General features: G+C 41.0%; 1 protein-coding gene across 1 annotated transcript; it reads right to left on the bottom strand.

Moving 5' to 3' along the window:
- Positions 1 to 630: 630 nt before the first annotated feature.
- Positions 631 to 15,851, bottom strand: rcn3 (reticulocalbin 3). The gene is made up of 7 exons (XM_003222697.3): positions 15,573 to 15,851; positions 12,345 to 12,586; positions 9,291 to 9,484; positions 5,317 to 5,489; positions 4,608 to 4,668; positions 4,168 to 4,367; positions 631 to 1,550 (listed from the first exon to the last, which is right to left on the bottom strand). The coding sequence occupies exons 1-7, from the start codon at positions 15,834 to 15,836 to the stop codon at positions 1,443 to 1,445; spliced, it is 1,242 nt and encodes a 413-aa protein (XP_003222745.2). The 5' UTR covers positions 15,837 to 15,851; the 3' UTR covers positions 631 to 1,442.
- Positions 15,852 to 19,150: the final 3,299 nt, after the last annotated feature.

Genomic DNA, 19,150 nt, shown 5'->3' with positions numbered 1-19,150 from the left:
CAATTTTGAATTGAAGAACATTTTGTGAGGACATCCATTTCTTTCCTAGTGTTCAACCCCTTTTCCATAGGCATAGGGTTTTAGATTCAGTGATTACTCATAACAACTACCAGGAATTTGGGAGGCAATACCTTTGGGAAAAAGAGCTACATAAAACATGTACCGCTCTCACTGCATTTGTGGTATGGAATGTCCCTTTGCTTAATATGGAAGAATGGAATCTGAAGCATGGGTTCTTGGATCTGTTCTGAAGCGAGCCATGGGAAGCATACTTAACTAACTGTTCACTCACTCTCCCTAGACAAGGTGCACACTTCAAGTATAAGAAGAGGATCACAGTAGTCACCTGTTTCTCTCACAAGCTACAAGCATTACTTTCCCCCTTTTTCAAAACAAGATCAGTTCTAGCAATCCTGTTTCTCAGTGTTTTGAGATTTGAACTCTTACTTCCTCAGAAAATGTCTTCCAAAGTAATTTTGGTTCAAATGTACAGGAAGTCTAGTTCGCAATGTTTTGTTGAGACAGCAAGGAAAAAAATGTGTTTTGCTGGAGTGACTGTTGTAAAAACAAATTTGCTCCCACTTTTATATTCCACTAATTCTGCTTCATTCCAGTTTATACCACAGAATATGGAGGGGGTGGAAAATAGTTTTATTAATAATCCAGATTGTTACAATCACAACGTCACAGCTCATGGTGGGGCAACACTTGCTTGATTGTCGATTCATATTCTTTGGTGGCGTCAAAACTCTGCTGCATAAGTTTTATGAATTCCTCCCGTGAAAGCCTGCCATCCTGGAGAAGAATGGGTAGAAAGAGAAACTACACCTACAATATTTGTCCAAGGATTGAGGCTACGTATATATTGCATATAAGGAGCCTTTTATATTTGTATATAAATGGTGATTTCAAACCTATTGCCTTGTTTGTGCCGCTTCAGCTGCTTGCCCCCTATGAAGTCCCATATTACTGTTTGAAAGGTAAATCTTGTTACCAAGGAAAGAGAGCAACTTGAGTGGCAATGGAGTTTGCCCTTTAGAGAAGCAGTTTAAAACTATTGGAGATAAAACAAATGGATGCCTTGAAATCCACAAATATGACAGGAGGAATACACAAACACAGACCAGCCCTTGTAAAATAGATTGAACACTGTTTTGGAAGTGAGTGAGAGATGTTTAATCTGCCACTTCTTAAATTTCTGGCAGTGAGGACATCTTTGTAAGTATGGCAAAACTTCACAGTGTTTGAGGGAGATAAGGAGTCAGGAGAGGAAGAACAGCTCATATAAAAACCACCCAGGTTTATGCCAGCTATCGTAACTGCCAGAAAACTTAAGCAGGCCCTCACACCAATAAATAAGAAAACCTTTCCCTCCTGGAGTGTGCTTCCCCCACTGGCATCTGAGGGAGGATGCTCCAACACGCATCCCCCACTTGCTCTGATCACAGCTCATCGTGCTCCTTTGTCAAATCTTCACCATAGTTGGTGGCTTGGCTCCCCACAAACATGTTCCAATTGTCCAATATCTCTTGCTTGGTTATTTTTTCATCCTGCGATGGGAAAGGGAAAGCAGAGGCAGGGGAGGAGCAGGAGGGAGGAGAGAAGCACACAATTACAACCCCAATTATACCCCAAATCATTTATGCTGATTGTTTTTTTACTGTTAGTCAATTATTGTTAGTCAATTATGTATAAAATAGCATCATTGAAGTACAGTAGAGTCTCACTTATCCAACACTCGCTTATCCAACGTTCTGGATTATCCAACGCATTTTTGTAGTCAATGTTTTCAATATATCGTGATATTTTGGTGCCAAATTCATAAATACAGTAATTACTAGATAGCATTATTGCATATTGAACTACTTTTTCTGCCAAATTTGTTGTCTAACATGATGTTTTGGTGCTTAATTTGTAAAATCATAACCTAATTTGATGTTTAATAGGCTTTTCCTTAATGCCTCCTTATTATCCAACATATTCGCTTATCCAACATTCTGCCGGCCCGTTTATGTTGGATAAGTGAGACTCTACTGTAATATGAGATGAGGGAGAGGATGAAAGGTTCAAAGGGGAAAGAAAACAAGCATTGCTCCCATCCTATTGTCACTAGAGCTTTACAACATCCTGCCCAATTAACCACGTCCATACAAAAATGAAGAATCATAGAACTGTTTAAAGCATATATCCTGTAGAAGAGGGAGAAACAGAGATGAAATACTGTCTTTTTGTGCCAGCAAACACACTGTTCCCTCTCGGTCATTTGGTCATTATGTGTGAATGCTTTTTCAATTTTTAAAAATTCCTCTAGTTCCCAATGGGACAAAAATAATTTACAGCAACTCCAGAACTAGTTCATTTCTCTACACTTCATCCTATGGAGGCATTGGAAGAATTTATATGCCTACAGCTTCTGGCACATCTCTTGTGCCTCTTCTCATAGCTCTGAATGCAAGCCTTTTGACCAGTATGGGTCAAAAGCATGTGAGGTTTGATCTTCATCTTTGAAAGCATACCTCCATCTTTTGAAAAGGGAGACCCCAAAAATGCGATGGAATGCTCTTGAAGGAAACAAGATATGTGTTTATATTCGTAACTCTTGGCCCTCCAGTTATTTGGACTTATAGGGCCTCATCTACACTACCATAAAAAATCTAGATTATTCCTTTGAACTGGATTATATGGCAGTGTAGACTCGTATAATCCAGTTCAAAGCAGATAATCTGGATTATGTGGCAGTTAAGATCCAGCTGTAGTCTCACAGTCCATGGGCATGCGGATAGGTCTTGCTAATGGATGGATGCAGTGACTGTCCTTACCAGCTACCAACAAGAGTTCCCTCGGTGTATTGTTTATTAACATTAAAGGCAGCAGAATATAAAACCAGTAGCTTTACAATGACAGCTGTAGACAAAACCACACGGAAAGCCAAAGATTAACCAATTCTGAGAAGACCAATGGCTGCTGAGTAGGCAAGTTTGAAATTTTTCTCCTGCTTTTTTTGAAAGGGGCTATTGTGTGGTTATGAAACTGACAGTGTGCCACATCACTAACAAGTCACAATCTTGGGAAAAACATCCTCTGAAAGTGGGACCATTTCATACTATATTCTGCTTTAATTCTTTTTAAAAAATGGAGAATGGTTTGTTCCACACCCCAAGAGATATATTAACTCAACTGGCAAGGAATCCCTTGAAAATGCTCCTTTTGACCTTCCTTTGGTTGAAAGGGGATCTTCTCAGCATTATAAATGGCTTTCCGGTGCAAGTCTAGTTCTAACATTGATGAGTTTGTTTGGTGGGGAAATTGAAACGTTTTCTCACTAGGATAAAATTTGGGTCTTGCCTGACATTGGGGAGCTGAAAAGGATGTCAAGCTAAGACTCAATATCATTGCGCTAGATACTTTGTCCCAGAATACCTGGCCGTGTTTACTGATGTGTGTCACTTAAGAGGGATGAGATATGTAAATAGCCAGGAGTTCAAGTAGTTACTAAGAGTTTTGCCACAATCCATAGACAAATCTGACTGGACTACGTGCTATGCCAAGGACAGCAATTGGAAACAATAGAGCTATTAGTCTATCAAACACTCCCACTTTCTGTCAATTCCTTATTTTCTTTTGGACACCTTAATTTTCCTCTCTGACTTCTGCCCCACACACTTTCTCTTTTTCCCACCCCAGTTAAGCTAAGTGAGAGAGAGAGAGACTGCTCAGTGTTCTCACCAAAGAACTGAACTATTCACTCACACAGGGCTTGTATAACAGGCCTGTGGTCCTCAACCCCGTGAAAGGACCTTGTTTATTAGAACAGATTTTTAAGGGCCAGAGGAGGACCTACAGTTGCTTAGCAACTATAACCCAGTTTCTGTCTTTGCAGACCTGGAAAAATGGCCAAGGTCAAGACAGGATGGCTACAACAAGCAACGGCAAGAGAATTAGCTGCTTTGGAAATGACCAGAAGATGGCAGCCTGACGCTGATAGGAGTTGTAGTCCAGCACCTCTGAGTTGAGGAAGCATGATATAATAGTCGGTATATCCATATATACCAGAAACATTTCCTCCCTGCTTAAGAAAATTAAAAGCAAGACCAATTTTTTCTGAATGCATTTCTTTTCCAAGATTGTTACTTAATTTTCTTTCCCCTTGCCCCACTTACCCCTTACCTTATCAACATCTGAGTGAACAAGGAGGTGTTTTGATTCCACCTCAGCATGGTCATAATCTGGGGGCAAAATCCAGTGCCCAATCTCTTCTCGGTCCATTTTGCCATCTTTATTGAGGTCCCGGTGGTCCAAGAATTGTTGACGTTCACTCTTCACCCAGCTGGGCTCTGGCTCTCCCGTTTCAGGACTATACATGTCACCTGGCCATAAAACATAAAACACAAAGATATGTACAGATGTATGTACATCTGTAATGGTATCTTGCCCACTAATTGTGATGATTAAAAGTCAAAGCAGTGTCCTCCCTGGTAATCTATAGGTTAACCAAATTCTTACTCAAAAGCAGGAATAGGGGTAAAGGAAAGTTTTTGTCTCTTGTCTCTCCCCTTAAGAAGCCTTCTAACTCTTTTTCAAAACCAATGTTATGGTCCCTTTCTTACCAAGGTATTCATCCACCTCTACAAAGCCATCTCCATTCTTGTCTATGTCCTCAATAGTTTCCTGGAAAAATAAGACGGCAGTTAGCGAAAAAGCACAGTGGAGTTTTCTGGACTCAACACATTTCTGTTTCAGCATATTAACCACATCTGCAACCATTACATCAAACATAGGCTTCAGACATACTCAAACACTGGCTAAAACTCTTGAAATCAATGGGCAAAATCTAACAGCTAATCACAAATAGAATAGATCTCAGAATCAATTATATAAATACTTATTTTTAAAGTCAGATCCATTTAGTGGCTGTATTCTAGGATGAGCTAACAGATTTATCGAAGTGGTACTAACTGTGATGAACCTAACTCCTATCTGGTTTAAGTATGACCCAAATGAGAAGCTTTATTGAATTTTGCTTTATTAATCTTATTTTTTGGTGCAGCTATTCAGTTTTGCTCTTATTCTATACATGGTTCTCTCTGCAGTGTATTTATTATATTTTAACTCATTTACACTAACTGGGTCAGAGGTGGTGTGCAAGTGAGCACATTGATATTTAAGAATTCTTTTTCTACATAAATACGGAAACTGCAAATGTAGTGCATGAAATCAGCTTTGATATCAAAGGGAAATGTCCCACCTAGGCTACCAAAGCCTAGATCTTAAATAAGTTTTTTCCTCTCGTCAAATAATTTAAGATATCAGTCTCACCGTCACCACAAGATCTTTCATATAGTCAAATTCTTCAGGGTGAAGGAAGGCAGTGAACTCCTCCCTTGTAGCACTCAAATCCCCATCCTTGTCAGCTGCCTTGAAACGTCGCTCATCCCGGGCTAACATTCGCCGGTAGGAGTCTTTGTCTTCCAGATCACCAAACTCCTCTCCTAAAGGAAGCAAAGACAGGAATAGCCACAAAGCCCAGAGCAGATTTAAATCACACAATCAAGGGTATTTCAAGATGGATGGGGAGTGTGCAGGACCCCTCAAATGCTGATGTTACACCATGTAACAAATTTTGAAAAAAAAATGTTCCTGGTTTGAAAATGTTATTTCCTGTTTAAATGTGTGGTACTTGTTTTGAAAGTACTTGTTACAGTCTAGAAATTGTTTTTGTAGCTGCCACAAACTATGTGGAATTGGTTTAGACTCTATGAGACATTCTTTGAAAAATGAAAGCAAAAAGTGCTGCAGGATATCCTGCAAAACCAACGTTTTTGCAGTTTAATAACCTTCTCCCATGTTTTTATAATAAACCCAATTAGAAAATGACATTTATTATCCAGGAACAAAAATCATGTTACATAGTGTTATCAGTCCCAGTTTGACCAAGAGTTGTAGCTCCAGACTATCAGTCTTGACCTACATAAAGAGAAAATACAGGGTGTCTCACACATCTATGTTGGTCTTCTTGGGACATTCACAAGGGCAGAAGGACATCATAAAAAGGAACTGATTCTGCACAAATGGTAGTTTCTTGAGGGATTTACTGAACTCTTTTCAGGGTTGTCAGACAGAACTAAAGACAAGTGTTGCTTAACAAACCACCAGGTAACAGGCAACACCTCCTGAAATTCCCTTTTCTAGGTATAGGGGGGTTTATTGTTTTTGCTCTGACAATATTCTGGCATCAACACAGGTTGTATTTAGCTGTATGTTTATCCAGACAGTCAAGACTGAACTTTATTCTTGGACTTCCCAGGCAACAGCATCCTATTTGTGTGCATTGACTAGAACTGCTTCTTTTTTCCTGGAAACTCCACTGATTGTCAGCAAATGGTTCATAGACAGTTCACAAACCACCACTTCAAATTGTACTAGTTTTTAGAGAGTTGAATTGGAACCTATTCCTGTTCTACTTTCCACTGGTCCATGCAATCTGTTGGATAACCTTGGCCCAGTCACTTTCTGTCTCACCCTGACCCACTTCACAGGGCTCTTGAGTGGATAAAAAGAGGACACCTGAATGAGTGAAAGGTAGGATATAAATATAACTCATAAAAATAAAAGTAGAGGACACAAAGCTATACAATGGCTCTTATTACAATGTCAATTAAGTTTCCTGGTATGCATCACCAGCACCTATAGGGAAAAGTATAATTGTGAGATCTTCTAAGTCTGCCTGTTGAGTTTTAAAACCCATCATGCCTTACCATTGGCTAAGTATGGTGGAAGTGCAGGACCAACAACATCTGAAACTACAGCTCTACTACACAGAATCTCAATACATGGATGATGAATGGAGTTATTCTATAGAGGTTTACTGTCCCTCACTCCCACTCTGGTTTTTGCCCAAAATTGTTCTGAAAGGGTCGATGCATACAAATGATGACAGCATTCTGTTTTGTGCATCTCTGTTGGTTTAGTGATTAGATGCTAGTGGCTCATGGGTTAAGTGTAGCCCTTTGACAACCAAGAATTGGCTTGCAAATCCTCTGTACCTCTCCAGTTGCAGAAACCTAAGTGTTTGAGGCTCAGGCAGCTTTCTCCTCATAGCTTATTCCAGAAGGAGGTAAACTGCCAGAAACTGGGGGAGAAAGACACCAATGGTTCCCTTTCTCTCTCAGGGCAGCATGCCAGCCTGGACCTTACAGCCTCAGCCAGCTCCCACAATGCTGGTAAGCCTGCACCAAGTAAGTGAGAGGAAGCCGATCACATTGAACATTGTCTCTGTGTTCACCTGCCAATCTTGCTATAAAACTACTGGCATAAACAAGGTGTTAGAAGTCTAAGGTTGTTAGCTCCAAATAACTTGACATATAAACACACTGTAAGATAAACTAGCCAAACTCCTTCAAACCTTTAACTGTACTTTGCTCCTAAAGCCCTCAAAGCCATCTTGAGTTCCAGTCTTAGCTTTCAGTGCCCTACATGAAGATGCCTTATAGTGGGAGAGGATATTTGTATCTAGCCCAGTGGAACTCAACTCTCTGAGTCCCCAGGTGTTTTGGCCTACAGCTCCCAGAAATCACAGCCAGTTTACCAGCGGTTAGGATTTCTGAGAGCTGAAGGCAAAAACATGTGGGGATCCACAGGTTGAGAACCAATGGTCTAGCCTGTCAAATTCTGGTTTCACCACTCTAGAGTCCCCCTCTAGAGTTACCATCTGAACTCTCTTCTCCTTGTGTGCTACTAGATCATTTAACAGAGCATAACAAGGATGTACAGAAACCATCATAGACATACACCCCTTTCCATGGCACCTATGGTTGCAAGCTTCCAATCTTACAATTCAGGAGTTCACAACTGGCAATCCAAGCACCACATGCAACCCCTGACCATCCATTGCCTTTGAATTTTCCCCCTTTTCCAATTTCATATACAATAACTAGTTTTTTCTTCAGTACTGTTAACAGAGGAGAAACAAACAATCTGTATTATTGAAGGCTTTCATGGCTGGAATCACTGGGTTGCTGTGAGTTTTCCGGGCGGTATGGCCATGTTCCAGAGGCATTCTCTCCCAACGTTTTGCCCATATCTACGGCAAGCATCCTCAGAAGTTGTGAGGTCCATTGGAAACTAGGCAAGTGGGGCTTATATATTTATGGAATGTCCAGGGTGGGAGAAAGAACTCTGGTCTGTTTGAGGCAGTGTAAATGTTGCAATTGACCACATTGATTAGCACTGAATAGCCTTGCAGCTTCAAAGTCTGACTGCTTCTTGCCTGAGGGAATCCTTTGTTGAGAGGTGTTAGCAGGCCCTGATTGCTTCCTGTCTGGAATTCCTCTGTTTTCTGAGTGTTGTTCTTTATTCCCACTTTCCTCAAACAGACAAGAGTTCTTTTGCCCACCCTGGACTTCCCACAGATATATAAACCTCCCTTGCCTAGTTTCCAACAGATCTCACAACCTCTGGAGATGCCTGTCATAGATGTGGGCGAAACACAGGGAGATGATGCTTCTGGAACATGGCCATACAGCCCAGAAAACTCACAGCAACCCAATATGTATCAAGATTATTGGGGAGAAAGCGTAGAAGAAAGTCTCTCCAAATCTTCCCAGTGGAATGCAATCCCATCTAATAAACCCTACTCACCCACAGGCAAAAGTTCTCATTCTTAGCCCTTTTTCTTTTTACTAAACCAGGGCAGGCATCTGCAGGAGGCAAGCATTCGCCTGAATGCAATGTAGGGGCTGTGAGTCATGGTTGCCATGTTTTCAGGCTCCACTGGGAGTCCTGGAGAAGCCATGTGGTTTAAAGTGCACAATTTGCCTTCTCCTGTACTAAACACTGTAGACAGGGAAGGAGTAGGAAGCAGAAAACTACTGATAGTCTGTGATTTTTGGCCTACAGCTCCCTTTACAATTCCCAACATGACCAAGAATTGTGTGGAGCTGTAAAAAGAGTCAGGGGAGAAAAGTGTTCTCCAATCTTGCCATATACCATAATTCCCCCCTCCCCTTGTAATAATAATAAATAAAAATAATAAAACTTTATTTATACCCCGCCACCATCTCCCCGTGGGGACTCGGGACGGCTGTATCCTCAGCCTTCTGCTTAAATAACCACTCACAAATGTTTCTACATATATGCTGTTGTTCAGGCATTCCCTCTAACAGCACTTTGGCTTTGCTTGAGAATTACACTAGAAAGTATGCAACCCAGGCAGAATTAGACTAGGAAGCACCTAACCTACTCTTCTCACACATTCTTCCTCTCCCTCCCCAATTTCCTTCCACTAACCACACCTTCATAGTGACCATAAGTTGCATTTTTGAACTCAGTCCAGGTGATATGGCCATCGCTATCCTTGTCATAGTCCTTCCAGTTCTTGTTCACGTTCTCATAAATATAGCGGTGCTGTGTGTGCTTAATCCAATCCTTTAATTCAGGCTGAGTCACAAAGCCATCCTTGTCCTTGTCGATTCGATCGACGATTTTCCTGCAGAGAGGATAAATGTTGCAAATCAAGAGAACAGCCACCAAAGTATGTTCAAGTTTAAGATATCAATTCCTGAGGACAGCGTGGAGAATTTTGGCCTATCAAATATTTTGGCCTCCAGTTCTGACCAACCTTGATCCAGTGTGGCCAATGATAAGGGATTATTGGGCTGTAGTCCAAAATATCTAGATGTTCTTAAGATAATACAGAGGATTGAGGATATAGATTTGATGGATCTCTTCTTTTCCACCTCATCTTCACCACAACTATATATTACAAGTCAAGCCAAGAGAATGATTGACTCTAAGGCCCCTTTGACAGTGCCATAGAAAATCCAGATTATTTGCTTTGAACTGGATTATATGGCAGTGTAGACTCCTATAATCCAGTTCAAAGCAGATAATGTGGATAGACCAGGATTTTAATAGATGTCCTAAATCCTAGTCTGACATACCAATGTCTATATCGTACTGAATTTCAAGGCAATTTAAATGTATGAGATAAACTCTCTCCAAGTTCAAATCTGACACATCTCAGTGGAATTTAAAGGGTCTAAAGGAGAAGTGAGGAAAGTGAAGTCAGCATGGATTTCCCAATGAAAAAAATCAGGGTTTTTTGCTGATCTTTCTCTATATGCATGTGTGCATTATATTGAAGCCAAATCTTAGGAAAGTTACTTTTTAAAATTACTTTTTAAAGTTTTCATGATAACTCCTAGATATGTATGTTGTTGGTAGTTCAATGTTCCATGCAAATGAAGTGTGTTGTTTGGAATATGCTTCAGAATCTTTCCAAATACACATGGAATTCTGTGATAAAGAGTCCGTTGTATAGTAAAATTATAGTTGTTTTATAATACTTAAATGTTCATGGCCTCACACTACAGAACTTTGAAATCTGTGATTTTTGAGAGACTTGGAATTTTTGCCTAATAATAATAATAATAATAATAATCCTTTATTTATATACACCACTCCGTCTCCTCGAGAGGACTCAGGGCAGCTTTCCAGCATGTAGAAAACAGTTGTCAAAACAACATACAACAGCATGATCAAACAAATATAATAAAAGCAATATCATAAAACAGCAGTAAAAACAGTTCAATCTAAAATAAACACAGTTATGGTACCAATCATTATAAAGGAGTCCAATGCAGTAAACAGGGCTGCGAGGTAGACATAATCAACTAAAAGATAGGTAATCACTTGTACTTCAGTGTATCATAGGACCCGGAAGGATACTGCTTTATGTGGAAAGGGGTGACTTGAGACAGAATGTTTTAACCAAACTTCAAATGTTATTGTATACACTACAACAGAGCTTCAAAAATAATACTTTTCAGACCAGAATGCCCCCAACCAATTGTATACAGAAAGAAACACTTTTCCAAGCTCTGTTCACATTTCATCACAGTGTTGCTTGGTCTCACTTTCGGAAATAATATCTCTTTGTCCAGTTAAGTTTTCTGCTCTACTGGGCAGAAAACTTTTTGCCTTAAAGAAACTAGTTTATAGTGGTTGGATGGGTATATAAAAATAGATATGTGGTCTGCTTTAAAGTATATAAAAACATGCTTAATGGGAGCAAGCTGTTCTATGATAAATGACTTAGTACTCTCTGTGAGTGGTCAACTAGGCTTTTTCAAGACCAACACCTTGAAAGGTAGCATTATTTCTTTCCAATATGATGAGATTTATGCTACAGAATGGCCTTGGGCCATGTGGAGCTAATTGTTTTAAACAAAATCCACCAACCGGAACCAGGGCAAAATAATGTCTTTATTATAAGGAAGAAGGTAAAGCACAACTTCAGCTCAGGATATTGTGTTCACTGCCAGAACCAAGCTTGTGAGTTCTTCCTCTTTAAGTATTATTTTTCACCCACTAAACATAAAGGTAAAATGCTTTTACACTATTGCTATTATTAGGCAATTCAGAGTTGTAACACTTGCTGATCTCCCACCAATCATTTAGATATATGCCAGTATGGCCAAACCTACTTTCTATTTACAGAATGCTATGCAGAATGCTTCCCGTTTTCCAAATTGGTTTGGTTTGGGTAAAGCACATTAATTTGCACAGCTATTTAAATTTTTCTTACTTTGTTAAGGGTGCCATATTAGCAGTAATTTGAAGCCGCTCTAAAGATGCAGCACCAAAATAATCCTCTTTCTGTTTCAAGAAAACCTGGATGGTACAACTAACCTAAACTAATGCTAATGAAGCACATGTATGTTATCCAGAAGTGTTGGACTCTTATCTCCTCTCTCCTTCAACACTGCCTATACTGGCCGAGATTGATGGGATATTTGTTGCAGTTATGTTCCTTCACATTAAACCCAACACATGGTGAGCTTATCATAGGGAATTCTTGGTAATATTTCTTTAGAGCAGACCTGCACAACCTGCACCCCTGCAGCTGTTTTGGCCTCCAACTTCTGGGATTTGGAGGCCAAAACAGCTGGAGGGCTGCAGGTTATGCAGGTCTGCTTCAGAATTTTGTCTTAGGCTGAGAGAGTGCAATTTGCCAAAGTAATCCTGTGAGTTTCCAAGACAGAACAAGGATTTGGGCTCTCCAAAGGTGTATCTACACTATAGAATTAATGCAGTTTGACACCACTTTAACTGCCATGTCTCAGGCCCTATCTACCATGCCATATGATCCAGTTTCTGAATCCAGAAGTGGTGTGAAGCTGTATTAACTCTATAGTGTAGATGCACCCTTAGTCTAGTACTGACCCACCTAAGGGAATATAAGATTGCATTGTTTCCACACAACCTAGGATGCAATATTCTTCACTCAGTCACTACTTCCAGTGTTAAAAATGGCAATGTTGGAATGCTAAAGGTTTTCCTCTTACGCTAGACGTTCTTTGCTCTCTTCGGGAGTCAACTGGTCGAATGTCTTGGCCTCCTCTTTACCCAAGAAGGCTTCGTGATCATACTGGAAATCTTGGCTGTCGTCGTGGAGGTGGTCACTGAGGTCTGGGCTGTGATGGACACGGTCCTTCTTGTCAGGGGGTGGCTTGGCCAGAACCCACATGACACATACAGTCAACATCCAGTAGGAACACAGGCTCTTCTGCCACGTCATTGTGCACAGCTTTGAAAAAAAGGAACACGGTCAATATGGAGAGTGGTCCATGTACCTATTCACAAGTTTCTCAACTTTGCTCTTTGTCAGTTCAACTCTTCTTCGAAGGGTGCATCTACATTGAAGAATTAATGCAGTTTGACACCACTTTAACTGCCATGGCTCGATGTTATAAACCATGAGACTTGTATTTTGGAGAGGCGCCAATATTATTTGGCAGTCCTTGTGAAACTATCACTCCCAGGATTCTATAGCATTGAGTCAAGGCAGTGAAAGTGGCATCAAACTGCTTTAATTCTACAGTGTAGATGCACTTTTATGGCCACATTAGCTGCAAAATGACCTCCAAGCAAACCAGCTTTTTTCTTCTTTAGGTCTCTCTCCCACATCTAAGAACACAGAGTCTGGATTCCTAGTTACTTTATCTGTTCTGTATTTCCACTTACTTTGATTCTGTCCCAGCCAGACACACACGCACTTCACTTTCAAAGAGCATTATGGAGTTTTTGATCCACCCACTCTTAAGAGAATGTGGAATTCCTGGTGCTTAATCTATTCTCTTGCACGTATTTTAACCTTATCCAACCAGTAAAATATCTCAATTATAAGGATCTCAGGCCAATCTGGGGGTGGGCATGGCATGACAAAATAAAAGAGTTTAAAATAAATCTGCACCTGTCGTTCCAAGGGCAAAACTGGCAAAAAATGAGAAATCTAGTAATCCCAACTGCAGCAGAGAACTAGGGCAGTTCCCAATTGTACTGTCCAAGATACAGAATGTTCAACTCTTGGAGGCACCTCAATTAAAGTTGTCCCCAAATCCTTTCCAGAGAAAGCCACAGAGGAGCAAAGTGACAGCAGAATCAGAACAGCGCATTACTTCCTGGACAGCAGGACAAAGCAGATCCATCCGATGCCAAATTGCTTGGACAACCTGCAAAAGGAGCTTCTGGCACCCACCAAAAAACCTTCTTAACATTGTATTTTCAAATGACCCCTGCAACTCTAAAATGTGCAAAACTCAAGCCAACTCCTCCCTACCAGCTCAGCGGTGACTTGACTCTAAATGGAAGCAAAGCTATGCTGCCAAACTTAAAAGAGAGTTTCTGCCCCCACGTGGCAAAAACCCTTTAGAAGGCTGCTTTCTCCTTGTAATCCTTTACACTGAAAAAGAGATCCAAGGAAACATATTGAAATTATCAGACAAAGGGACACAATTGAGGGTCTCAGCTCAGAAAAAAGGCCTTGATGGAGAATTAGGGCATAAAGAATACGGATCGCAAGCAAACCTTTGGGCTCAACAGGAGCTATCGGTCAACATAACTCTAGATGGAATTATTCCAACATCTTATCTCTATTTAAACGGTCATAGTGACACAGCAGCCCTGCTACATTGAGAGTCCTCACTCTTGGGCCTCATCTACACTGATCATTTAATGCAGTTTCAAATCTGTATTCATGAAAGTGGTTCCGCTGAGCAGATAATTCTATAGAAAATCATGGAACCAGTCTGTTGGTGATTTCACAAACTTCAGAACACTGAGGCATATTAAGGGCTTTCTTTTGTGCACTTTCCTGAAAGTTTGTTGCCTGGCTGCTGCAGTTTGAAGCTGTATTAAATGGTCAGTGTATATGAGGCCTTATTCCTCTTAGAGTCAGGGAATAAGAATAATATTATAGCACTATGTGACACAATTTTGTTCCTGGGAAAATGTCATTTCCTAATTGGTTCTATCTTAATTGTTTCTATCATTCCTAATTGGTTCTACCATAAAAACATGGGAAAAGTTTATTAAACTGCAAAAAACTTTGTTTTTGCAGAACATGCCGCAGCACATTTTGCTGTAGTTTTTCAATCAATATCTCACAGAGTCTCAACCAATTCAACCTAGTTTGTGGCAGCCACAAAAATGAAGTTTCTCGAGCAGAACAACTACTTTCAAAGTAAGTAGTACTGTACAACGAAAGAGGAAATAACAGTTTCAAACTAGGAACAAAAACATTTTCAAGTTTTGTTACATAGTGTAATAATTCCATTGATCAAGGTGTCCTATACCTTGAGTTATTTTTTGATGCCATCCTTCCCTCCCACGGCCACAATACATGCTCTGCTATTGCAAAACCACTATGTGCTAAATTGGTGACATGGATACAGAAGTCCATCCATCCAGTACATGGGTAGTTTACTCAGCCTTCCTGAAGCTTATAAAAGTGCCTTTTGTGCATCTCTGCAAGGCAAAGAAATACATAGCAATTGGGGTGCTGTGAGTTTTCCGGGATGTATGGGCATGTTCCGGAAGCATTTTTTTCCTGATGTTTCACCTGCATCTATGGCAGGTATCCTCAGAGCTTGTGAGGATGCCTGCCATAGATGCAGGCAAAACATCAGGAAAGAATGCTTCTGGAACATGCCCATACAGCCCAGAAAACTCACAGCAACCCAGTAATTTTGGCCATGAAAGTTTTCAACAAAACATAGCAATTCTTTTTTCTACTACCCATGACATGGAGTCCGATTGCAAGCTTGAGACTCGTCAGGATGCTCCCCAACATCATTCAATTTCTTCCTCTTTGTTCAAACCCTGCTATTGCACACTTTTAAACCTGCAAACAACTGCAAACCACATCTATTTAACATGACTCACAGCCATACCTTTCTTCTGACACCTTAATTGCTATGGTTCATTGCTATAGAATTGCTAGGCTAAAGCAGGTATGGGCAAACTTTGGCCCTCCAGGTGTTTTGGACTGCAACTCCCACAATTCCTAACAGCCTACCGGCTGTTAGGAATTGTGGGAGTTACAGTCCAAAACACCTGGAGGGCCAAAGTTTGCCCATGCCTGGTGTAGATGCACTCCAGGATCCCCAAAAAAGAAATTTTGCAAATATTTGAGTTATTTTCCCCCTTTTCCTCACATGAGCCACTGAATCTCCCTACCTCTCCATCATATGCCCCCTAACCACCCCCATTTTATCCCCCATCACCGATTTTACCTTCTTGCCCCACTTGCAGCAGCAGCTCCACTCCCAGCAATGGCCCCTCTCTGAATCCCGCCCCAGTTCATCTTCACTCTTGCAGTTGTCTCCCGGGCCACGCCCCTCATCCCTCCCGGAGCCAATCGGAGGCCGAGGATGGGCGAGGGGCGTGGCCGAGAGGCCCTGGGACTGGCTGCTGGGCGCCACGTTGACACAAAAAGTTTCATTCTTCCCACACTTTTCCCCCCAGACCCCGGCGAGGCGGAGGGGGCGGGATCTCATTTTTGTGGGGGTACATCTACACTGTGATACCACGTTAAGACCCAGAAGCTTGGAAAGTTTCTTTTTCCAAAGTAATTCGTTATGTAACTCGTTATGTCCCTCCTCCTTTTTCCGCCTTGCCTTTCTGTTGCCTGCCACTGACCCTGGCATTGTCGAAGGCTTTCATGGTCGGAATGAGTGAGTAGTTGTGAGTTTTCCGGGCTGTATGGCCATGTTCCAGAGGCATTCTCTCCTGACGTTTCGCCTGCATCTCCTATGAGTTCTGTTGGAAACCAGTCAAGTGGGGTTTATATATCTGTGGAAGTTCCAGGGTGGGAGAAAGAATTCTTGTCTGCTTGAGGAAAGTGTGAATGTTGCAATTGGCCAGCTTGATAAGCATTTAATGGATTTGCAGATTCAAAGCTTGGCTGCTTCCTGCCTGGAGGAATCCTTTGTCGGGAGGTGATTAGTTGACCCTAGCTGTAGCAAAGCACTTGATGAGCCAACCCGGGCACAGCATATCATTTGAGAACACAGAAATGCTGGGCCACCCTAACAACTACCATGTCAGACTACACAGAGAAGCCATTGAAGCCCACAAGCATGTGGACAATTTCAACAGAAAGGAGGAAACCATGAAAATGAACACAACCTGGCTACTGTTGCATGAGAAAACCAGCCCTGGGTCCTTGGGATGCCTAGTTTACCTGGGCCAGGTCCCCACTCACTGAAGTCTCCTTTTTTCTCTTTTTTCCCCCTCCTTCCCTTCCTTCCTTTCCTCCCTCTTTTCCTTCCTTTCCCTTTTTTCCTTCCTCACTTTTTTTCCTTTCCCCCTTTTCTTCCATTCTGCCTGCCTTCTCCTTTTCCTCTGGGAAGCCTGGCTTGTTAAAGGTACTTTGGAAAACTATGTCTCTCATGTATATAATTTGCCCTAAATGTGCCATGTTTTTCCTATGTGTTCCTATTTTGCCTATATGTTGTGTTAACTTAATGTTTTATGCTCCTGAGATCCCCATTCCTTCCCTTTGAGGGAAACCTTGTTCCTGAACCCAAAGATGTCTTGCATCCCACACAATTGCATAGCCTGGGGGAAAGAAACCAAGCTGGGAATTTCCTCATCAATTTCCAACCTCACCCATCTCTTGGACTTTACCTGGACATTGTAACACAATAGCTTACTTGGACAGGACAATCACCTCTTCCTGCCCCTGTGAGGAAGAACCAATTTCACCACCTGTGCCTTTGATGAATGGGACTTCTTGCATCAGAAGGAATCTGTATGTCTACAGCCAAGACCATCCTCTGTCATTTCTGCATGATTGTATTAATATATGATGTTTTGTTTCTCTGGGGTCTGGAACCACCAGCCCAGCCCTATTAAGGGGCCATGCCATGTTCATCTCATAAGACAATAGCATTCCTGGGTAAGGCCAGAAATGCCCTCAATCACTTTGTTATTTTTCCTGTTCAGTAAAAGGAACCCCATTCATTGACACTTAATCATCCCTTGTCCCAGCCCATGCTGGCCAGTGAGCCAAGCCCCTCTCTGCGATTGGTCAGAATTCGAAGCTTGGCTGCAGCCTGCCAACTCGTTATAAAAAGGCTGTGAAACTGGCCAACACTACCAGTATTTAAAAACTCTAAAATCAGGACAGCAAATAAAGAACAACACTCATAAAACAGGGGAATTCCAGGGCCAACTAATCAAAATCAGGGCCAGCTAATCCCCTCATAAGAATCATAAAGTTGAAAGAGACCTCATGGGCCATCCAGTCCAACCCCCTGCCAAGAAGCAGGAAAATTGCATTCAACTGATTCCCCAAGGCAGGAATCAGCCAAGCTTCAAAGCTGCGACACTATTCAATGCTAATCAAGGTGGCCAATTGAACCATTCACGCTTGCCTTAAACAGACAAGAGTTCTTTTTCCCACTCTGTACATTCCACAGATATATAAACCCATTTGCCTAGTTTCCAACATACCTCACAGCCTCTGAAAATGCCTTCCATAGATGTGGGTGAAACATCAGGAGAGAATGCTTCTGGAACATGACCAAACAGCCTGGAAAACTTACAGCAACCTAGGAAGGAAGTGTAAATTGTTGTGAAATGATGGTCGGGTGATTAGTCTCAATCATGATCTTTAAGCGTAGTTAAGAGGACAAAGCGAGAGATAGGTTCATTGATTAGAGGAAAGGATCAGTAAAGCACTGCTATAAAGCTGGCATAACAATCCTATTTATTCCAGGAACATTTACATTAAGGAAGTAGATTTATATCTAATATTAATTATTTAACCAAAATTGGTACAAGTTGAGTATTCTTATCTGAACAGCTTGGGATCAGAAGTATTTTGGATTTCAGAATTTGCATACATAACAAGTTATCTTGGAGATGGAACCTAAATCTAAAACATTAGGGATTTATTATTCTTAAAAGGTAAAGGTTTCCCCTGACGTTAAGTCCAGTCATGTCTGACTCTGGGGGTTGGTACTCATCTCCATTTCTAAGCCGAAGAGCCGGCGTTGTCCATAGACACCTCCAAGGTCATGTGGCTGGCATGACTGCATGGAGCGTCGTTACCTTCCCGCCGGAGCGGTACCTATTGATCTACTCACATTTGCATGTTTTCAAACTGCTAGGTTGGCAGGACCTACTTTTTGTAGTAGGTACAAATAGATCATGAGCAGAATGCAGAGTGAGGCAACTGCCTCAAGTAGCAAATAGCTGTCTTGAATAGTGTTGGGGGAGAATTGTGTGTTTCATATAGCCTCTCCTGTATCCTTCTGCCAGTGCTTTCCAATTAGATTTGTTCTATTTTCCAGTTCAGTTTACCAAAGTACTTTTTATTATGTATGCAAGTGATTATACTGTACTTGTTTCAGTCATTCAAAAAGGGATATATATATATATATATATATATATACACATATACATATACATATACATACATACACACATACATACATATACATACACATACATACATACATACATACATACATACACACACACACACACACACACACTAGCTGTGCCAGGCCACGCGTTGCTGTGGCAAAGTGGTGGTGGTATTGGTTAAAAATTGTTGTGTAATTTTTATTTGATGTTATTTGCATTTTTTATTAATTTTATTGTAAGTTATATTTTTATTTATTATATTTTATTATTTTCTTGTATTATTTTTAGTTATTTTCTGTTATTATAGTATTTTATTGTATTAATTTTTAAGTGTTTTTTATTATTATTTTTTTGGGTTGCTAGGAGACCAAGTTGGAGGAGCTTAGCCTTCTAACTGGCAGCAATTGGATAAAAGCATTTATTCCCCTCTCTCTAA

Source organism: Anolis carolinensis, chromosome 6 (genome assembly GCF_035594765.1).
Source record: "Anolis carolinensis isolate JA03-04 chromosome 6, rAnoCar3.1.pri, whole genome shotgun sequence".
NCBI lineage: Eukaryota > Metazoa > Chordata > Lepidosauria > Squamata > Dactyloidae > Anolis > Anolis carolinensis.
The sequence above is the reverse complement of the archived record's forward strand: the minus strand, read 5'-3'. Positions and strand labels throughout refer to the sequence as shown.